This window comes from Bombus flavifrons, chromosome 1 (assembly GCF_040668555.2).
Source record: "Bombus flavifrons isolate JBK064 chromosome 1, iyBomFlav1_principal, whole genome shotgun sequence".
Taxonomy (NCBI): Eukaryota; Metazoa; Arthropoda; class Insecta; order Hymenoptera; family Apidae; genus Bombus; species Bombus flavifrons.
In genome coordinates, this window is record NC_138442.1 from 19760734 (window position 1) to 19784926 (window position 24193).

Here is a 24193-nt window from a genome sequence, read left to right on the forward strand (position 1 = left end):
TGATTCGACATTGGCAATCTGTGAACGTTGCTATCGACGGTTTAGAATATTTGTAACTTAATGTACAGCTTTACGATCCATCTTTAATATATCGTGTGCGCAATAGTAGCAGTGTAAACGCAGTCCAACGTACAAGCATTTTCAAAGCTGCATGCCATTCGATCAAGTCACGTTTCATTCGCACGATCCTCTAAAAACGTCGCTACAAGCCATGCTTAGTTCGCGATTATAAGCCAGCGTTTTCATGATAACCAAAGCTGTAGAAAGTAAAGGAAGAGCCGTGGAACGAAAGCAGGAGGTAGAAGGACGCCTGTGTGTACTTACATTGCAGAGAAATGCAAATATCTGGTCGATTTACACTATCCAAACTATTTGACGATTTAAGCTTCAAATTACACAATTCAGAATTTTAATAATCCTCTTATTTGAATTTACTTTGCTCGGTTTCCTTGACGATATCGTGCATCGATATAGAGAAGTGTACAAATTTATTTAATTAATTAATCTACTTAGAAACTGCTTCGAGATAGATGAATCGAGAACAGTGACGTAAGAAGGTGTGAGAAAGTGAGCCGTGTTCGTGAAAAGTTTTGAATAAAAATCGAATATCTACGACTTTGATCAAGTTTAATAAAGTTTGCAGACATAGTATACCGCTGATGATTCGCTAATTTCATATCGAAATCTCTATTATAAAGATGAAAGAGAACGAAATGAATGAGAATGACGAAAGCTACGTAAGATGATGTACACGAGAAGCAGAGAGGAAATTTGGAAGAGAGAAGATAGGTACAGCAAACGAGAGACGTAAACCGTACGATGGGAATTTAAAATTAAGGGCTAGAGAGTACTCACATATGGTCCCGGGAAAGGCGCATGCATCCTCCGTCTAACTCTGCAGTCCGTACCACTAGAGACAAAAACAAAAGTAGAACGAAACGCGCAAAACGAGCAAAAATTACGTCTCCTGCATCCATCGAGTACAAAGAGAGAGACAGAAGAAGAAGAAGAAGAGAGAGAGTGAAAGAGTGAAAGAGTAGAAAAGAGCGCAACACATCCAGCCAGCCGCACATCGCACGCATGTACGTATGTATATATATATGTATAATATATATATATATCTACCTATATAAATGTATATATAATATTTATTTATATATATGTATATCTATTTCGTATCTATTTATATACGATATACATATCGACAACGATCGATTATCGCCCTTGGGTCGATCGTGTCTTCGAAACAGCCTTCGAGAACCACACCCCTGTTTGAAATTCTCGATACTCGACCGTCTTTCGATCACAATATACACGTCGAACGTATACACGCTGCTAACTGCATGCCAAACGTACGTACTCTATTATATGCTTCTATGTATACATATGTATTATAGGTTCTTGTATTACACGGATATGCATAATGCAGCCCGATGCCGCCATGTTATCGACGTATGTTACACGATACATCGAGATCGTTGGTTCGAAACAGGGGAAAGAGGATGAAAACGTTCCTGAATATAAAATATATAGCTTCTTCTACGATGGTAAAGTACGCCGAGTTGCAAATATGTTTCTCAAGCTTTATTTCATCGAGTAACGAAGAAACATAGGTGGAACGTTTCAGTCCGTTTCCTTGCTTGTCCGTTGCCAACACGATTCTACGAGCTCGTTACTCTAACCGCGTGGTACGCGTGCGATCGATAACAAGGATCTAGAAGTGTAGATTCGTCAGGCTACTTACCCGGCCATTGTCGAAATCTCGACCACCACCGATCGTCAATCGAGCTTTCGCCTTCATCGCGTCCGACAATGGGATCTGGAAAATTGTGAGTTTCGATAAATAGAATTTTTCTTTCTTCATTTCGCGATGCGCGATCGAATAAAATCGGTCGCTGATTGCTACTCGTTTGCTTGCAAGGAGAAACATCGGATACAGTTTTTACACTATCGTTCGCATGTGACGGATATACTTTGGATACGCATACGTAAATGGATATTGTAATTATTAGGCTGCGGATTTTTATTCGTTTATCCGTTAAAATATTCATAGTAAAATATCCAAAGTAAGTAAGCTGATTATAATATTTGGTGGATGAAAGAAATTTCTATTTAGGAAAGTTTAAGTATCCGCCGTCTGGTAACTAGAAAATAAAATTGATGCTTATGAATAGCGTGTATCATAAGAAGAACTAAATCATATTACGTTTCGAAAATTTTATTAAAGCGTATGTTTGAAACGAGCAAGTGCTCCGTGACTTACGAACGAAAGTGTGAGTTACACTGTTTGAGATTAGTATTGAAGAAAGTTTTATTGCGGAGTGGTGCAAGCTCGTTACCTTTGCTCTGGTAGCTTCCGTATGTGATTTGTAACAAAATTCTAGCAGCGCGACGGCCAGGGCTAAAAGCAGACCACCGATCAGGATGTAGAATATTCCTGCCACGTTGCTGAGAGATAATTCGTTTCTAGAAGCATCTTGCTTGTCCCCGTGCCTGCATTCTGTTCTGTCGTACCACCATCGATTCACCAGTTTCGTCAATTCTCCGTTTTCTTTCAACGATAGCACCGCCAAATTTATGGGATCTCTGTAACGTGTGGAATATTAGAAAAGGATAATATTACAGAAAATACAATAAATATGATATTTCAGAAATACTGGACTGTAGCCAGGCTTTTATTTATTAAATATAAAATAACGATAATACAATAACGATGATGACTTTCACTCAGCACGATTCGATCTTTTTAAGCGCTGTTTCTCTAACTTCCCGAATGATTCTCTCGATTATTCTTAAAGACATAGCACATCCGTCATATTCTTATCACACGCAATGAAATCTGCGCACATGCAAGTTGATCCAACCTATATGTTCTTAAGAATAGAGAAGAACTCTTCGTTCTATCGTTATACTGGAGGAAATACTGGAGAAAAATTGCTTACTAAGATTTCCGAACTGTACGTATATTAACGGATTCGCTGTTAAAAAAATACGGCTGTATGAAATCCGATATCTTTTTATGAGAATAACGTTGCTTATTATAAATAATCGAAGCGCGTGTCAGTAAGCGGAAATGTTAAATTAATTTATAAAATATACAACGTGAAAGAACAAAAGAAGGTTTTATAGCCAGTTTGTAAAATGGCATTCGACAACTTTTTAGATGAAGTCCACAGAAAGTAGATTAATGACCGAAGAAGGAGAAAGCGTATAGGGAAAAAATACATAGAAGATATCAGAGGGAGAAAGCCGATTGTGCCGCAAACAAATGTAATAAAATCGATGTTCGTATATTCGTTGAATTACAAATTGAATGTTCTCTGGACGAGGGGGTGAAACCTCGACGAGATTGAATTGGTTAGTCGAGACGAGAGAGCAGAATGGGTCGACTCGTCCCTTAAGCGGTAATGATACGGAAAAATGGGTGTACGAGTTTTTCTATGCTAATTGTGTGGAACGACGTGGCGTGTTTCGAAAGGGAGGCACAGACCCGGGGCGACGGAATTTCAAAGAACCACGAAAGGGGCGGGTTAGAGGGGCAGATGCTTCGCCTCTTCCTGATCGCTAAAAAACCTCGTTAATTATGCTTTCGTATGGAAGAAATAGGTCGAACCTGTCCTTCCATTCAATTCGTGCGTTACACTTGCTCGAATGCATCGTGAGTGGCTTTGTAGAGAATTATCGAAGGCTCGAAACTTTTCGTATTTACCGTGTCGAGCACGTTGCTCTTTAAATCTCGTCTGTTTGTGGTACTGAGCGAGGAGATGATGCTTTCGTCGATTCCTCATTATCGTGTGAAATTTCTGGTTTAACCCTTTTGAGGGAAATCTTCCTTTTAATTGTAACGTATTCAAATTTAAAAATACCATATATCTTAATATAATGCAGATACCATAGATTAAATATAATTTTTCAAAGGAAATATGCAGTTGCATATTTACAATGAGATTAGATCATAGGATCAGTGATGTCAAAAGGATTATAATAATGCAGTTATCGTTGCAGTAATTGTAGAAGTTACCACGATACGTTCTACTGTCCCATATTGTGCCATTGACAACGGGTTAATAAGAACAACTTATTTAACAAGTATTTCCTATACTTATTTTCATTTTTCACTTTTTCTATGAAGATTATTATTAATCCCCTAATACGTCGAATATTACCTTATTTTCGCGTAATTTATATCAAAGCTACGTGTACCAACAGTGTTGCATGCTATTACCTGCTCGTCTTTATACACTGAAAACTTCAATGGTTCAAATGAAAAGTTTAACGTGCAGCACACGATAGCTACGCAGTTCTGAACATATCATAACATATGGTACGTATAGAGACATACTTGCATCTTTTTTACCTCCATGAATATTATCATCAAACATGTTGAAACATTTTTACCATACTTTGAATCAAGCCTGTACTTGCAATGTACACGAGTACATGAGAAAACAAGATCTGACAGTCGACAAATTATTGATCAAAGAATACAAAGCGAGTTTCAAGCAACAAGGATGTCAAAGCGGTACATCGATGCAAACGTAATTACATAGAATGAGATAAATTAAAAGCAAACAGTACAATAAAGCAGTAAAGTTTACTTGAGAGGAGATCCCAATGGCGTTGCTACTCCAAAGCCTTTGGCATCCAGATTTCTGCCGACCTTCATTGTATCGCAGGGTTCCCTCTCGTTTATGTACTCGTTCTTTGGACTTTCGATCAGGAGAGCGTATTTTCCTTTGCTGGTCCTCACTCTTCGTATACCCTCGTCGTACGTTTTTACAAACACGTGTTTCCGTGAGTTCATGAACTCCCACATTTTGCTGTAGAGATTAATCTGCGATTTCTATGAAAAAAGAAAATAATCTTTAATAGGAATTTTAATTACGTTTATGTATTTTTTAATCGAGCATTTAAAATAATATATTACTTTAATATAGCTTCAACATATTAGGTCGTAACATATGAAATTTTATGCCAGTGTCCTAAACCTCGTGCTTTTAACGAATAATTTTGTCATTTTAAAACTAGATATTATTCTAGTCTCCAGTGTACTAAAAAGATCGACGTTCTTCGCTATTATTATTATCGTCGTATATTCCTATCTTGGCATGTTAAAGGTTAAAATTAAAATCTTTTTCTTCCGTGTTTTTCCGAGTAAAATTGTTTAACTCTTACATACTTTGCATAAACGAATGTTTTTTTAGATTTACGATCGGTGAAGTAAAAATGATTAAAGATCGTTAAAAATCATACATATCCTATGTTACAACCTAATATTTTACTGTATTTACTTCGTTAAATCTGAGACGAACTTACGCGAAAAAAGTCCCAAGTAGATCCGTGAGATAGTGTGCCGTATTGCACTTCCGTTTGCGAGGCCAGGTCTTCCGGCGAGTTAATCGGCGCGACCATCCTCTCGACGGTTAGAAACGCGGCTAAGTTGGCAGTGTAGGAGGAGATTAGGATCAGGGTAAAGAACCACCAGACGCTGCCGACGATTCGTCCTGATATCGACCTGTTAAATGTGATTTTACGAGTGCTGAATATTAATTGGTAATTACTTGCAAATAAGAGAATTAACATACTAAGATATTATAGAGTAGTCTATTTGAAGTTGACGGATATATAAAATATGTTTTTTTCTTGAAAAATTCACTTTATCATTCTAATAAAAATTCTAAAATTTTTTGTTTTATTTTAAACCACGACGATTCTACTAAATGAGCCATCGAGTAGTCGAACCTCCACTAATTATAAAGTACAAAGTTTTAGTGTCAATAGTCTTGTTCATTTAAACTTTAATATATTACAAGTTACAAGTTACCAATACTAATGACTTTCTTCGTATAACCTCAACAAACTTGGTAATAAAACAAATGGAATTTTAATTTGACAAATTATTTGACTATCATATTTGATGAAAAATTATGAAATTGTAAGAAAGAAATTTATAATCTACAGACCAGAGTATATGATTATTGTTTATCTGCTGAGAAACCAAGTGATCTATGTCGGTAAAAATTATCATATTGTAAAGCAAGCATTAAGCATTAAGCTGCAATCTTATCAAACATCTCGATTATCACCCCTCTCGGACATAATTTCTAAAGAACGTAGCAAACACCCCTATATATTATAGCACATTTATAATGTACATATATTATATATAATAACATATATTATAACACACATAGTAATACCATACACAATAATGTAACATTAATAATTACTACCCTCTCTCTCTCAAATTGCACATTCTCACCTTCGAACGATGCAAACTTAAACTTACAATTCCTCAGCAGTAAACGTTTTGCACCTCTTTCCTTATTAGTTTTCTCAACTTCTTGCCAAGTATAAGAACAAAATCCTCACAAAGTTGTAACCTTTACTCTATTTCTTCTTCTTTCTCGAGGGCAGCTTTTCAATGTGATTACACTTTTCGTTCAGTAAATGTGACGATATTTAATAACGAAGATTTACATGGTGTCCACGGCGGAATCACAAGTCGTATCGCGGAAGAAGCGGAACGAGAGGCGGCGGAGGCGGGGGACAGAAGGTTCCGCGAAATTTACAATTCATATGGGCGCTGCGCGAATATTTAAACCATTAATCAAGGAGGCTACCTCGCGATGGGTTGGCATGGTGGAATGGAAATTAATCGAGACCCAGTTCCGAAGCGACTGAAACGGCCCGCGAAAACGTCGCGATCGCTCCTCCAAAGATTTACGAGACGTTCAGTTGCGAACAGTTTCATCCTTCGCAATTTCGAGCTCCTGTTTGTTTTAAAACGAACGATATATTCCGTTCGAGGGATTTAGGAAGGATTAACGCATGTCGAAAATATATTATGTTTTGTTATGTTTCAGTGTTCCGTAAAATACGTTACACGTTTGATAATTTTACGTAGGTTGAGACGAATAAATGAAAATTCATTTAGTCGTCAATGAAAGAAAATTAATGAAAAAGATACGATTGATTTTTGTGATATTTGATATTTGATAATATTACATCGTTTGGGATTCTTTTAAGTTATGCGATATTTTCTGAGGCACTTTAGTGTAGAGGCACTTTAAAATTATTTCCTGATTATGCTAATTCGAAGAGTTTCGTTCTATTCGTGTCTAGGTTAAAATGTACTAAAATTATATAACATAAATGTTTGGCAAGTGACATCTTCTTTATCGTGAACTTCTCACGTCTCACGAAGAACGACGAATATTGTTTCTTTAAATTTTCCTTGGAACCTACAATTATTTATGCCATTTCTTTATGATAAATAAATTTATGAAAATAAGATTTCTCCTTTAGGATGTCGAATACTAATTACGTGCCTGAATAATGATAACTTTATAAAAAGTGGTCTTGATCAATTTTGCCTTTAAGAGGTTCATATGTAACAGCGTATTTCAACAAGCTTTTAAGTAAAATTAATCTTAAACTGCATTATTTACTTCTTTAAAAAATATTTAAAAATCTATACATATTTCTATAGTTAGTAAGTGATAAAAAATATCTGATCGTAATCTAAGAATGACCGTATAACTCTGCATAATCTCGACACGTTCTACGAGCAGAAGAAACACGTCAATTATTCGCCGTACACGAAAACTGGGTAAAAATGCGGTAAAATCGCATGGACATTTATGCAAAAAGAAGGCGAGAACTTGGCTCAGCATGAAATGTATTATCCGCGATCGTAGGTCAGTTGATCGATGTTCCATGCGTGGGAAGAAGGATATAAAGGCGAGGAAAAAGAGGTTCGAATTGGATCGAACACGTACATACATACACTCATATATACATATGTACAATGGCTATGAAAGGTATTTGCATATCATTGTTGTTATTATCACATCTACATACTAATTAATTAAATCCAACCCGATTAAATTTCCTATGATTTAGTAGTACTTTCATTTACATTTGAACTTGATAAAAAGACGCCTTATTGGAAAATAAGGGTATGTAAATACTTTTTGTAGCCACTGTACAGTGACTCACGAAAGTATTCGAAAAATCATAGAAACTTCTTCCGTATATATCGCAGAAAATATTTTGAAATCTCATTATCATCGTAATACGATACGGCTATCATGATTATAGTGGTAAATTTTTAAACAAATCTGAAGATATATTTAAAAGTTACAAGATATTTATTTGAAAACGCATATTTCGCTAAGACGAGCAAAGTATTTGAACGTTCGATTACTTACAATATTGGTAAGCCACGATATATTTAATGAGATCATCTTTAACACTAATTATATGTTCAAGTTTTCACTACAAATATATTTGCAATAAACGTTTGGTAACTTAACTTCTACATCGACTTCAAATTTTATTATTATAATCGTAATAGTCGTGTTTCGTTATAGTGCTAATGAAATTTCAAAAAGTTTCGTACAACGCACATAAAAGAATTTTATGGTAAACGTTCGAATACTTTTTATAGGTACTGTAGCACATACGGCCTCGGTTGGCGGCAAAGCGTGTCGCTAATGGAATTTTCGAGCCGTGGCTACGAAACGGCACGCTCATTCAAATGAGCCACCCTCGAATAGCCTAGGAGGCCTAATCACGGCGCTGATTGCGAGAGAGCCGTTCTAAATTACGCCCGGCACGAGACTACGAAATGTAATCCGATTATATTCTGATAATTCTGGCCACGCGGTTTATAATCGCCGTTTACCTGGCACGCAGTTGTAATTTAAACGAAGGAATTTGCAACAGTAATTACCCTGCACCTTAACCCCCGGGTGGCGAACCCAGTAAATCACCCTCCTAAAGGTTATCATCGCTCAGCTATCTGCTACCGGTTGGCGATGGAGATCATGCGTTGAAGGACATCTTAAATCTGTATTAGGTCGTTACGTATGAAATATCTGTTTTCCTCTTTAACGTAATCACTGCTATCGACGCGTACTTTGCCTCCATGCAATTTTTTAGCGATAAGTAATACTTTTGATATCGTAGTTATCGCATTTTTATTCTTATGCGCTTCGATGAAATGATTTTAAAAAGTAAGCAAAATAACGGATAGAATATAATAATTATTGTTTATTATGAGCACGTCTCCGATGAAATAGAAAGGTTCTTTTTAGTAGGGCACACTTTTATAGAAATACTTTTGCTATATTAATCGGTGTCTAAATGAGAAGGTATTAGGTTCGATACATTATTCAATACAGTTAATTACAATCATACAATAAAACAATACATCATCGTGAGGCGTTTATAAGCGCGCCTATTAGATCCTTCACAATTTATCATATCTTCGATCGGAACTTGTTAATTACGCAGAAATAATCTCTTTTAAAAGAACCGCGAAGTGTTTAACCAGGTGACTTTAAGCGAGTTCGGGGCGACGAACCTTTAGAATCTTATCCAATTCATCTCATTAGCAGACAACGCGGTTGACCTGTTCCAACTAAAAGACAACCATTCTTCTGTGTGCGCCGTGTACTTTATGCACTTCACCCCATTTGCTTGTACCGCGGAAATGGAAACAGGACGCAGAACGAAAGTAGCTATAATTAGTCGAGAAAGAAACCAGCTATCTTTTCCCTCGTAACACGCAACGCTTCCTATCGTTGCGTTGTTCCGCTAAACGACCAGGCAAACATTTTTCAAACCTTTCTCCACGTGCGCTTCGATCGCTATCGCGATACTGATAAAAGATGTTCAGCTTGCTTTTACTCAACGTTTCGAGATAAGAGTAGTTCTAGAAGCTCCCAGGATAGCACCGCCTGACTGATAAGAGGACTCGAGCGCGACGTAAAAAGAAAGCCTGATAATTGACCGAGATTAAGCTAATTAATTTTTACAAAGCACCTGCACATGATAGCGATTCACGTTACCACGAGGCTCAGAGGATGATCGTTGCAGAGGAGGAAATGAACGAATACCTGGGTGATATGTCACAGCCTTGCTGCATGAACGCGGCTAAAGCGAACCAAAGGCTGTTGATGATACTGAAATCGTTCGCCATGCTCGAGGTTGGAATGTGGGGAGATCCTTGCGATCCGTGTGGGTGTTGTAGCGTGGGATCGTTCCTTGTACCCATTGTGGGATCCCCACCGGTGCTTAGAGTCAGTACTCTCCATTCGTATGGGGAGAATCTGTGGAGAACGTGTGATATTAATGACGAGTCCTTTATGTATTACGTTTGTGTTTTTGAAGACATACGATTAGGATTTAATATTCTGTACGTAGAATAAATAGATTGAACAATAGATTTGATATTCCGTGACCTGTTTTAATTCGGAGATTTCTTAATTTTAAATCTTTTCGACTCTTAGCTCTTTTAAAAGCTTTGTTTGATTTAAATTGTAAATTTCTTTTAAGGAAAATTCATTTTATGACTAAAGATTTGGGTTAATCGTGAATTGAAATTATCACTATCTATCACTAGATCACATCAATAACATATGTTAGGTCAGCTAATATTAGGATTCTTATTTTATACAATAAATGATCCCACTACTGATACCAGTGATCTTTATCATATAAAATATAGAACACATAAAACACAAAATATAAAATACCTTAAAATTGTCCGACCTAAGCTAATCTACAGTAGTCACGTATGACCCAACAATACGAATCGAGGTTTAAGAAAAACGTTCATTAAAGAAGATAAAATTTAATCATCGAAAGAAAATCTGAAGTCCCTCTGGCCGTATTTTTCTTGGTTAATTAATCAGGAACTCAAGAGAAAAACAATGATTGACCAAGGTATCCGCTACTCGGTAATTAAACGTTCAATTGTTTAGGTTTTATCCGTCTTTCATCGAGATTACGATCGTATTCTCGTGATCGCTTAAAATCGTATTTGGGAAAGTCACGTGAGATACGGAACGATAAATAACAAGATAGGAATTGAAACAAAAGCAGGGGCGAATCGTGATAAATGCACGTATAATTGTCGAGAGTCCATAACTGTGGCGAAGAGGTAAACAAGCTGTTGTGTAATTAGCCATCGACAGGAAAAGGCTAAAGGGAAGCTAATGTCGTGTGGTTTGTGTGTGGCATTGAATGTGCCGATCAATCACGAATACGGGAATTTCTGTGACAATAAATTACTGTTTTCTCTAGCTCTAAGGCCTAGCTTCCCTTTTCCTTGATTTACAATGCAGGGATGCGTGTTAATGAATATATTGGAGGATAGAATATATAAAAATACGTATAAACGAAAATAAAAATTTATAATCCTTGCTACTATATATACTTGTCGTAGTCCCTGAATTTCGTTTATTTACTTAATTAAAGGAAATTGTTTTTTGGAAGTAGTTATAGCAATAGCAAATATTTTTATATAAAATACACGCGCAATTATACAAGCGCAATGCACGATGCAATATATAACGAAAGAAAGTTACAAACTTTCAATATTTCATAGAAATTCACTTGTAAAATAATTAGTTATCGTATTGAAAATATTGAGAAACTTCTCTATTGTTAATCAAAATACTATGTTTAAATCGAATTTGAAAAATATTCAGTATGCTTCATAATAAAAGAGACATTAAACGCATGGAACATACGTATTGCCGTATGTCCGACCATATACCGACCGTATCTACTTAACCGTGTATCCGTCGAAAGAAGCGAACAGTTCCGGAAAAATCGCATTTACCTGGACACGGTAAAAAGAACGATGGATACACCGATGTAGGAGAAGATAACGCAGACCCAGATCTCTTTGCTCAGCGGATTCAAGAAGCTGAACACACCAGGTTTCTGTTTGATGGGCTTCTTGATCATGATACTAATACCCAGTGACATGAAAGGTTTACTAAAATCGATCACTCGTTCACGTTCAGAAGTGATTGTCATTGGAGCAATGGCAATGTCTGCTTCCTAAAAATATAGTACAACTGTCAATAAAACAATTTACATTATAAAACAGGAAGATAACAATAAACAATATTACAAAAGGTAAAATTTACAACACTTTTCAGTTTTAGAATAAAATACGTCGTCCAAGCAATATGTTCGTTATTTGAAGAATTATTAAACAATTTAGTATAAAGTATATTAATATAACTATTTAATAATAATAATAATACACTAAATGTTTCATTTTGGAATCATTTTCGTCAAATGCGAATAAACAGCTCTCGCGTTCCCATTTCATTCTTTCGAAGTTCGTCCACCAGATGTAGCTCGAAATACAGCAGACAAGATCAAAGAGCTTGCAAGCTCGTGGCATCTGGTGGAAGAGCCTCGTACTTTCTGTCCAAAGATAAAACAGCTCGTTGAACGTTCGTTTCGTTGGACCTCGATCAATAGTACAATCTTTCGCGTAGTTACACGAAATCGTTTAGTCCGCCCCAATACACCAACATCCAAAGTGTATTATTGTGAAAAACGCATCTAGATCGCGATGAAATGTATTCATCGACTTCTTTGAAACTTACTTTCCGAATCAGCTCGCCGACCATGCCGTCCCAACCACCGGGAACGTCTGGATTTTCCATTCCGTATTTACCGTCTTTAACTATTCGTAACTCATCTAGAAAAGGGAAATTTAATGTATATATGTATATTAAATTTAATATCGATATTTTACAAGTTGTGAAATTATCGTTAAAGTAATGGTAATGTTTTGAATGTTCGATTTCAATTTAGATGGATAGTCGGCGAGAAAAAGGTTCTTGAACCTCTAAGGGCGGGGTAACTAGGGGCTTCTTGTGTAACATCCTCTTTTTTAATTTTATTCCTTTTTCTTCATAAAATTGATATATCAATGATAGTCATATGGACGAGCATTTATAGTTCGATTGGATGAGCTTCGGTTATCGTGTAACAATTGCCAATGACTCGAGAGAATAAATAGGAGGGCAAGACATTCTTGCAATTTAATTTAGTTCAGTTTAATTACTTTTTATCTTGTACAAAATACATAAAGATATAAACTTTGAAAACCGTGTAATAGCATGTACATTGAAAATAAAATACTTACACGATATTCCCAATTTCTTAGCTATAAGGTCAGCTAGATCCTTGCAGTAGCCCTCGTAACTATCATTGCCAGTCAATATCTCCCCAGTGTCTGATTTCTTCTTCATTATGTACGGTTCCTCCTGTGTCATTAAAAGATAATGTAAATAAAGAAGACAATTTAGTCGATACAGATCTCCATCTATTCAATTTATTCAATTCAGATATTCAATTTATATCCATTTCATTTACACTCACGCTCAAAAATCTTAGGATAAAATTTCAATATTTGATATAGATTGTCAATTTTAAATTACAAATTGCCAATACTTTAGCATTTTATGCATAAGCTGCGTTTTCTATCGTATGGAGTATTAAATTAAATGGTATTTCATAAAGTTTTTTACAGATCCTTTAACTTTCTACCCTTTTGTAGTAAAAACATAACAATGACATATTTGTGAGTTACTGGGCTTCAGTCGTGTTAGTAGTATGTTACGCTCTATTCCGATATTTCGTAGACGCTTCAAGTCTGGCTTGAGCAAGTGCGATTTTCAACAAAGCACAACGTACTAACAATACGATTGAAACCCAAAGAATCATTAATATGTCATCTGTTCATTGTGAAAATTAAAAATTAAAAATTAAAAATTTAAAAACTGTTTTACCGCTTTTAAGCGAAAATATTACGTGTCCATCGGTTTTTGAGTGTTTAGAAACACTGTAACATAATGTCTTACCACAATAGTAGTGACAATGTAGGTCTTATTCTTCTCAATTTCGGTATGCGGTCGAAGTCGAATATATTTTGCGGCGATGGCCTGGAATCCAGCCTCGTCTGTCCATTCAGCTACCTTGAAAGGAAAATCGTGAACGGTTAATAGCTTTTCAGCCACATCGCTATCTCTATGAAGTTCGTACAGCGATGTTCGCGTCCATGTCGGTCGATAGTCACCGATAGACAACATTGCTGCGTAAAGTCATCGGACCGTAGACTTCGTCAAACAGCAAACAACATAAAACGAGGAATTAAAAGGGATTGGTATTGTCGAGTTTTTCCACGCGACAATTTCGATGTTTTTTTTCCTTTTTTTTCTTTTTTTACGTTGTAAAATTTCGAAACTGTCCGATTACATTTTGGCCTCGGTCTCTGGGGGCGGAGGCACACGGCTCGTGTTCGTTGGGTGAAAAAAATATTTACTTTGACCATGGCGCTGTTGACCGTCATCTCGACGACGTGGAGGGTGTAATTGTGCCTGCGACCGTCATCGTTGAAGCGGATCTCCCCAGTTAGTCCCTCGATTTCCACCTGAAAGTTAAACACGCGTGAGTGTTAAATTTTGCAACTCTGTTTTTATGGTTTTTAAATACACAGTAGCACGTGTTTGCGAAGATTACGTTGTCTAAAACCAAATGCAGCCCTTTTTCGATAAGATATATCTTATTTATATTTCATCGATATTTTTCAAAATAATGTTTCAGTTTTTTGTTAATAATATATGAAGCGATTAAAGTGGAGATACATTGTATTTAGTAACGACTATTTTTCAGTCAAGGTGTGGTTTCATATAACCAAGATTTTAGTATGTCATGACCTACTTCTCTTTTATACTTCCATGCTGCGAATATTACGATAGCGTATACTTGTTTTATAATCATCTAGTAAAATTCGAAAATATTTGTTTATCGTTCGTTGTCGATTGTTGAGGAAATATAAGAATTTTACAGAGGATTGTAGTGGAAGGGCAAAGAAGTTAATAAGCTATCAACAAACACTAAAACGCAACAGAAAGTATCTTCATCTCTGATAGCATAAAAATTTACAAAATGAGATGGAAGCAAAATAAATTCAAATTTCTTTATTTTTTTCTCAATGCACCGCTTGTGAACTTTCTTTGAGCTTTCTAAGCTTCGTTCAAATTAGTCAATTTACGTGCCTCAAACGACTTAAAACCAAGCTACTCAATCGCACTTTATCAATGTGTATCGGTTACTTACTAAACTTAAAATATCCTTTCACACTTCACGTGAAGCTAAAATTCTACGAAATATCTCCATTTCTTAAACTAAATTAACTTTAAAATATATGCTATATTAAGTATTCTTTATCAGATATTTACTTAAATTCATGTTATTTGAATTGAAGTGATTTCGAGTCAAACACAATTTGACTTGTACAAATACAAACAATACGACTAACATGTACGACACTTTACGAAAATGAAATTTATTTTTCTGGAATCATTAATTATACGCTACTATCATACGCAAATTTTTATCGATGATTATCAATTTGGAAAAATTTCTTTCGCCTAAGAGGAATTTCTTGATCTTGTCAGACGACAAATTGATGAAGAGGAGCAGAGTTGCAGATATAGCGACGCCATTTCCGGTGTAACTGTATACGTACGTATATAGAACGAAGGGAGAAGATCTGACGTGGACGTAGGAATGCCGTTAGAGTCAGAATAACCGCCAATTACTGTCAATGGCAGAGAAACGTCGGCAAGGGTCCTTGGTAATTTTGGTTGCCACCGGTATTTCAAATATATTGACTATTTCTGCGTTTCTGTCCGCGCTTCAAGAATTTCCGAATGAATCATTTCGACAGAGCTGCGTAGTCTTGTCATGTTTTTAATGTGAATACCGCGTTCGTTGGAAATATGTGCCAATATTAGATGTACGCGTAGTGAATAAACGATCGTGTCGTAAAAGCTGTTCATGAAGAATTCATGAAACATAAATAGATTTCCAGTTTGTGCAATTGGTACCAAAATTGTACGATTACGAAATTCTTATAGTAGGAGTGATCGGTTTATAAATTGTTCCAACTGCGTCTCGGCAAATCATATAATAATTAATCACAACCTGGAAAAAGTTTTGTGTACGCTTCCTATATTTTATCTGACTTCGTATACGCGAGAAAAGTAGTTAGTTGTAAATGATGAATTATTTTTTTTTCTTTTTTTTTTTTTTTTGTAGAACAGATTTCACGATTTAATTTCTAACTGAATAGTTTACGTTTTAGACTATTGTATTTTTGTAAACGTTGCATCACATGTTTGGTACGATGTATGTACTTGCGGATAACAAAGTCAATTTTTAAATAAAATGTGCGTTTCGTTATTACAAACCGAATTTTCTAGTATTAAGATGTCTGAACGATAGTTTAAAATAAATTCTGTCTGTGTAAATGCCATGATGTGCGATATATAACTTCTATTACTCATTTTACACAAAAATAGAAGGTGAGACTTGAAAATCAAAATAAATGTTTGAACGTATAATTAGTTGAACGAAACATATAATTAGTAATGGAATATTTATGTTGCAGCTGGCAATGAGTCGTGATTTTATAGTAACTATCCAGTTACTATACTTAGCTGTAAAACCAAAGACAAAGGTTAGATTCACTATATTACATGATATCTGTTTTTAAAACAATTTTTGGGCTTTGTGAAAAAAGAAGTTAGCGTCGACTTACTTTTCTCAGATTCTTGGAAATTTTATCGCCATACTCAAATGGCGTCACCCAGCCCCGACTGTTATTGCAATCCAGTGCCCTGGTGCCGTTGGTAATCTGACTGCCGCCAGGAATCCCTGTTCGCCTCACGTTGCTTCTATCCGGCTTTTTTCTCAGAAACTTGTTGAACGCCTCGACGAGGACGAATACTGCGTCGTACATCAGCGCAGCTTGCGCCTAACGCAAAGAAAATCGTAGAATGAGTGTTGAAGTCGTCAGTGATCATTTTTGTTTTAAGGTCAGAAAAAGGTAACTTGGGGTAACATAGGACGTGTCGAACATTTCACAAATGAAATTCCTTTTTCTAACGTTGTTTCGTCATATGATTCTGGAAAATAAAATCACTCCTGTATCGTCGAAAGATATTTTATAAAATTTAATATATCTATTGAGATATGTATAATTTTGTGTGCTAGACTATATACTAGACTATATACTAGAATATGAGTGTACGAAAGTATGTGTGTGCTCAGCGTCTCGAAAAACAGATGAATGTAACTGTTCCGTTGGCAGTGTGGCATAGATATTTTACTTTTTTATTTGCAAGAACTTTACAATCAATTCTCATTGAGAATTATAAGTAAATTATTCTGGCGTGGTACTTTAACTTGAATAATATGTGTTTATCGTATATTTGATTCTAGTTGAATTTGATGCTTAAATCTAAAGGATAATGTCTTTTTAGCCTGCGGATCCGATCCATCGTGTCAAGTAGTTGAGTAATTGAGTGGGTTTTGGTGATTGTTAATTCTTACGTTATATCTGTTACTGAATTTCGATATTTCTTTGTTAACTGCAGGTATCTTAAGGTCACGATGTATCGTTTCGTTGGTAACATACCAAGGTGCATCTATTAAGGATCTTAGAGTTTCTGATTGGAATCGTTGAAGAATTTCTATGTTGGAATTACTCGCTGTTCCCCATAGTTGGATCCCATAGGTCCAAACAGGTTTTAATATCGCTTTATATAGCGTTATTTTACTCTGCACGCTTAAGTTGAAGCGTTTTCCAATGAGCCAGTAGAATTTTTTTAATTTTGATTTAAGTTGTTTGGATTTGTCTACGATGTGTCGTTTCCATGTCATTCTTCTGTCCAGAATCATGCCCGGATATCTGACTGACTCTTTGCTTGGAATTGGAATATTATTTATGGTCACCTGTGGGCAGGTTTGTTTCCACAGCGTGAAAGTTACATGACTGGATTTATTTTCATTAATTTTTAAGGGTACAGAAGATGGTGAGACAAAGAGAGTGCTGCGACGCGTGCAAATGGATATCGACGAAAATCCCGGAAATCGTTTATTAAATAAATCTGAAACTATTTTAATATGAATTCTAAGTGTAACCTTAGTGTTCCTTTACTTTTATTTCAGCGATTAAGATCCACAATTATCAACATTATCTTATGTTGGATTACACGGTACGATATTTGTGTATGTAAATATAATAAAATTGAGAAGGGTATTTTGCGGTTTTAAAGTGATTAAAGTAAGAAAAAAATCATGGTAATTGCAATGACCTTTATAGGGCTGTTTTCTTTCCTAGTTAGAGATACAGTTGCTATAAGTAGCGGTATGAATTATACATGAAGCTTGCTTTTAAACGTGGCACGAGAAGTAAGTATCGTGAATCTAAAGAGAGTTTTCTCACAGAATGTAACCTGATATACATGCAACATCGGTATACTAAAAGTTTATCATATATGCGTTAAAGGCGATATAAAATTCCTTTTTCGTGACTTAAGATTTTCTTAACTGTAATGCTCGCAGCATATCATGAAAAATCACATGTTTCTTAAAACACTGTTTCTATTTTTCTGCTCTTTATCTCATCAAACTGTACAACGTTAATTGTCGATTCAAACCATTTTTGAATCATGCAAATCGTTTAGAGTCTCTAAAGGACTGTGTGATTATTTCGTGCTGTAATTATAATATATTATAGATATCACATAATTATATTAATATAATCATATAATTTGTATACATCTATATATAGTCAAGGAAAGAACGGCAACACATCCAAACCAACTGACTGCTTAAACGAGCAAAATTCTCATAGAAAGAAGGCTAAATAGGAAACACCTCACTAACCTCACTAAAGAAATAAAATAGTCAAACTCAAAGATGGTACCGCGCTGGGGATATCTGTTATTTATTTAACCATCCACATGTTATTTAGCAATTAAGTTAGAAAAATTTACCAAATGTCCAACTGGACAAATCGTAAAATACAAATTGAATAATAAAGAAAAGAAATTTATATTTAGTCACAGTTCTTTCTAATGGATATACAATAAATAATTTATAATTTCCTTAAGATGTGCGTGGAAAAATGACTCTTAATCAAATCATATTACTTCCTAGGATTTTTTTCCAGTCTGTAAAACGTATTAAAAATTGCTCGAATTCTATAATTATTCCCGCTATTCTATACGCAATCAAACAAATTACCAATTCGTAGTTCCACCTGTCACATCGAGTTCCCCTATCAAAATCCGTTTTATCAAGCGCAAAACCTGGCCAGTTTCAAAACATCCAATCGATCCTCGTCAATGGGCCATTCGTCATTGTTACAGGAGACAAGCAAACGTACCAGACTCGATTTGGCAATCCAAGTCCTCTGTTAATCGTCGTAATAATTGAAATGATCGCGTGGACACGATTACCGGAGGACGAAGGGAAGTTTCTTCGTGGTCGTTTCCGGACGGCGCGGTTAAGCTGACTCTGGCAACCGAGAAAATCGTTTATAGTTCTCACGGGACGTACGCAGATTCACGAGCACGGGGACACATCGGGCACGTGGCCAAAGTTGGGAAACCGTGGGCAGAAATTGCACGAGGATCGATCAGGATAATCGGTGCGTTGGGTCGCACACAGTCTTTCGAGTTACAGTGACTCGCGAAAATGTTTGAACATTTACTATAGGAAATTTTTATTTGTATAATATGTACGTAATATGAACGGTCAAAGATGAAATCAGCAGGCACGCAAAAAATACAAGGAAAGAACGGCAACACGTCCAAACCAGCTGGCCGCTGAAGCGAGCAAAACTCTCATAGAAAGAAGACTAAAAAGAAAACACCCCATTGACCTCACTAAAGAAATAAAATAGTCAAACTGGAAGATGGTATCCCGCTGGAGGTAGCCATCCACATGTTATTTAGCAATTAAGTTAGAAAAATTTACCAAATGTCCAATTGGACAAATTGTAAAGTAGAAATTAAATAATAATAATAATAAAAAAAATATGTACGTCGTACGAAACTTTGGAACTTTACGCGTTCTGTAATGACTCATTGTTAGATTGCGGATTTTTATGCAGATTCATTTTCATATGCACACGATTAAAGAAGTTGAACATAAATATAAATATTGTAGGTTACTAATATTGTACTTTTATTTGTTTATTATTGTACTGTTTTAGATATATTTTCAGATTTCTTCCAACTTTTACCAATATGCTCACGATTGCTTTGTCTAATTAAATTTCATGTTAATTAAATTTTGAAGTGTTTTGTACAACACACATAGAATATTGATGAAAAGTTTCTCCAAGTGTTTGAGCGCTCTCGCGTACCATTATATTCGGATCTTATGGATCGAATCTATCCCAAAACTATGGAACTGCAACGTTACTCAAGATCGTGATAACCATCGATCATTTTGGTTAGATTATGACTCATTGATAGATCGCAGTAAAATTCTACGATGGACGTGCGAGGGTTGATACCGGTTTGCGGTAACGGTTATGGTCCAATGAAATTCGTCGTTACGTTGTGTAACGCTATCCCGACATCTTGGAATAATTTGTATAGTAAAGTAATAAGATATTTGAGTCACCCAAGATTAGACGTCTTAAAATTCAGTCATGAACTTTGTCTCGAATAATCAAATTCATTATATATATGTATATGTATTATGAGATATTAGTTTTTAACATAACAACGAAAACATGAGAAAATATCGCGTACTTTAGGTCCAACAAGGAAAGATATCACAAACGGAAACAGCTCTATAGTTGAGTCATTCGAGTCAGTGAAAAAGTATAATACAGAAACTAATAAATTAAATAACAAAATAAGTTGCAGAAAGACAGTAACCTACACACGTTGTTGAATTGCGACAATTATAAGTGAAGATAGTAACATTGGACAAACATTTTTCCTTTCGACAAGTAGAAATTGTATCCTCCTGAAGAACTATAGTTGTCGAGCTGTCAGTGTAAGTATACGATATACGAATATGTATCTTACTGTTTATCACTTGGTTAACAACGAGTCTAGTCTGTTTTTAAATGTAGGTTACTTAAAATTGTATTGCTTTCTTATTGTTATTTCAATTCGTATGGCGTGAAACCTGCGAGCTTTTTATTGTTAATTTAGGTAAAACAACGCATCCTCCGTTTTCGACACTAAGACCGTGGTACTCTAATGTCTCAGTGCGTATACATAGAGCGAGTAACAGTGATTTTTATTCTGTCAGAAACACGTGGAATCTACAGCTGTTAGATAGATCCCGGATCACCAGAAACCGCGTTAAAGTAAACGCAATATAACAACAAATATGTCGAGTTGTAGAAACGTCGGGTGAAAATCGACCGGAACCGCAAACTTAAAAATTGTTCATAATCGAATTTGACGAATTACAAGGCAAATTACTTACAAATTACTTCGGTCAAGTATGTTTCTGGCTTAATCGTATTCTATCCTAACATTCTTATGCTATGTTATTGTGAATCGATAGCAATATTGTTGCAAAGGAAAAAACATATAAGGGCGTGTCTATCGATTTTCGATATTGTATAACATTGTATAACATTGCTGAAAGTGCTGAAAATGTTTGATAGCCTTGTGTAAATATTGTTGTATGATTTCAATGGACTCGGTAACATACTTCAATAGTGCTAGAAAGGTAAAAATGATTCATAGCTACCATTCCCTGTTATTGTGAATTTTAGATCGTCTACGAAGTTACGTGATATTCGATGTTGTACAATATTCGTACGATATTTCTAAGCGTTCTCTAACGTCTTTTCATGTAATTTAATGTAATTTTCTGTTCAACACTTCAACTTTTCCCTAACTTTATTTGTAGGTTGTGTAATACTATCCGACGCAATTTTTTTCAAGTTTACATTTTTTCTCGATGGAAGATCGCGAAGGAGCCATACAACTCACGTTTTTTCATTTTTTTTTATAGAGGAGAAATCTTTAAATTCAACATGCTGTCAATCAATCCTATATTTATTAAATTTATTTATTTTAAATGTGTATTTTTCACCCTCTTGAATACTTTAAACATATTGGTTTTCATAATATTAAAAATTCTGTATATTTATTAACTTTTTAATAAAAAAGCCTATATATATATTACAACAATTTCTTTTTAAATTTGAAATAACTAACAGATCATTTTTACGTTTAATCCTGTTATATTGAAACATTTCGTGTCAACCACCGAATAGTATAACACTAAATAATAAAATTCACAGAGTCAACGAAATTCAATGAAATAGCTAAAAGACAAAAGTTTAAACACGCTTTATACTCTTTCTTTCTGCATCTTAATCTTCCTGCATCTTTTGTTAAGTTTTCTTTATCTAATTTTATTCGATAATTCTTCAAAATTTGTTGGTTGATGAAAGCAGTATAAATTACCATGTGTAGCGTTCTAGACTTAGCCAACATTAATTTGATTCAGACCTGGGTCCTTTTGTCTGACAAAGAGTCAGGTTACTCGGGTTACGGATCTTCAGTTTGATTTTCTTTTCAGGTGACTCGAAGCGTCCCTTTTACGTGCAATCGCGTCCACTTGACCGCGCTAAGTATCCGAAAACAAGTCGGAAACTGGAGTAGACTGGTTCGCTTAGGGTAGAAAATTGGAGTACTTGATGGTACTCGACAGCCCATATGGAACTCGAATAGGCGTCTCCCTCTTGGAAAGACGACTACAGCCTGACAGGTACTACCGAGAGCGTTCAAGGCTATTGGGGGTACTAGAAACTAGGGATAATACTTGATTTTCAAAGAAAAGGAAAGATCGTTTTACCACAAGAAACGAGGCAACTTTTTAAAAATATATGCAATAGAAAAATATGCAATTTCGGCACAGAGTCGTCTTTCAAATCTCCAGCCTTTGGTCTTACGAATAAGATTACGATATATCTATCGTTTTTGAACAAGAAACGTTCACCACTTAAACGTCAATTGCATAGATGTTCGATATTTTCTAGATGGTGAAATCCATTTGTTTAATTGGGTTTATAAATATACGAGTTTACGTACAAATTTCCAATTTTTAAATATTAGGTTGTCCGGAAAGTGTCTTTCTTTTACAGACACGTCTTTTACAACAACGCATCTTTATACAAACATGAAACCTAATCTTTCGAACGTTGTGATCTTTAGTTTGATAGAACAAAATGGATCATATGTAATTGAATAAAATAATATAAAATGGAAAATTGCGCATCCATTATTTCTTTATAAAACGAAAGGAACTTTTCGGACGACTTAATAACACAGTGCAATGGAAATATGATCCTTAGAAATAAGGATATTCTGGTTTGTATCGTTAACTTTGAGATTGTATGGGTGATACGAAATAGTCGTAAGGAAAGAACGAGTACTATACTTACAGAAATGGATTCACGGCCAGCTCCTTGAGACGTAGCTGGGTCGAGACGATGCCAACCAGCTAGGAAATCTTTGACGTAGGGTCGCGTAGCATCCACGATTCGAAACCCGGTAATGTTGATGGCGCCGTACTCGATCACTTCGCTCTCCCATCGGTCGTCCATTATCTGATTTTACGAAAACAACGTGTTTGCAACATCGTATAAAAGACACAAAGCTCGCAATCAGTCGAGTGTTTCCGCATTTCTACTTGGACGTTCATAGAAATAAAAGGGTTGGTTTTGTATTCGTGTGCTAGAAGCGTGTTCGTTTATTTGAAATTACTCGAGCCATCGTGTCGATACAGAATCTATCTGATTGGTGAGATAAAACCACGAATAAAAGTGCGGACGTCGTAGTAGTTTTGATTGAACTGTAAAGTCTTCTACGTTGCTGGAAGATTTCTCTTCAAATTAAAAATTATAATTTATACATAAATTATAACTCAGAAGCGAAATATGTATTTTCATTATTATATGATGGTTCGAAATGATCATCGCTTTTATTGCATTATTTAATCATAAGGCGAATACTCACCAATCCACTTAATAAATAATGGTACGTTCTTTTCCCAAGTGCAACATCCCTCACGTGGCTCACCACAATATCTTTCGCCATGTCCGTAGGACAATCGAGTATCACGTACTTGTTACTCCATCTGCAAAGAGATTACATTTATTACGTTTATTTATTACGTTTATTATTTAATCTTGCTGTAACAGCTAAATTGAGTTTCCTATTGACTTTGAGTGGTCCTGATGTAACGTTGGTGGCACTTTGAGTAATCTTTAAAAGTTTCAAGGGGAACGATATTAAAGACGCGAGAACTGTCAATAAAATAATTCAAATAATATCTTGGATAAATATTAAAATACTTTAATCTACTTTGATAGGGCGCTACAAATCCGTTGAAATATATGGAAATGTCTTAATGCGGTTTAATGAAACGTTACTAATATGTTAACAAAATAAATTACCATTTAAATGAAATACATATTTTGATACCATATCCAAATAATTTTATCGTATCTCGAAAGATTTATTAATATAAT

The 24193-nt window shown here is 35.3% G+C and overlaps 1 protein-coding gene and 1 long non-coding RNA gene across 8 annotated transcripts in view; one reads left to right on the forward strand and one right to left on the reverse strand.

Moving 5' to 3' along the window:
- Positions 1–24193, forward strand: part of LOC138184913 (uncharacterized) — a 325808-nt gene that overhangs the window by 152511 nt on the left and 149104 nt on the right. Inside the window, exons 6-7 of one of the 5 annotated variants that reach the window (XR_011174458.1) lie at positions 16277–16345; positions 16436–16571. The exons of 3 other annotated variants lie outside the window; for them this stretch is intronic. This is a non-coding gene — a long non-coding RNA (uncharacterized LOC138184913). Of the gene's footprint in view, positions 1–9709; positions 9899–16276; positions 16346–16435; positions 16572–24193 lie in introns of those variants that run through there. One more of the 5 variants, XR_011174460.1, reaches the window with a different exon arrangement.
- GluRIB (Glutamate receptor IB) overlaps positions 1–24193 on the reverse strand; it is a 346208-nt gene that overhangs the window by 6749 nt on the left and 315266 nt on the right. For 2 of the 3 annotated variants that reach the window (XM_069114169.1, XM_069114339.1), the window contains exons 6-18: positions 23679–23799; positions 23105–23269; positions 16427–16642; positions 14144–14251; positions 13683–13796; positions 12965–13085; positions 12420–12514; positions 11636–11859; positions 9906–10118; positions 5317–5515; positions 4599–4843; positions 2340–2586; positions 1745–1819 (exon numbers count right to left, since the gene is read on the reverse strand). In XM_069114169.1, the coding sequence (XP_068970270.1) occupies positions 1745–1819; positions 2340–2586; positions 4599–4843; positions 5317–5515; positions 9906–10118; positions 11636–11859; positions 12420–12514; positions 12965–13085; positions 13683–13796; positions 14144–14251; positions 16427–16642; positions 23105–23269; positions 23679–23799 (2143 nt within the window). Of the gene's footprint in view, positions 1–855; positions 911–1744; positions 1820–2339; positions 2587–4598; positions 4844–5316; positions 5516–9905; positions 10119–11635; positions 11860–12419; positions 12515–12964; positions 13086–13682; positions 13797–14143; positions 14252–16426; positions 16643–23104; positions 23270–23678; positions 23800–24193 lie in introns of all 3 variants that reach the window. The other variant, XM_069114258.1, reaches the window with a different exon arrangement.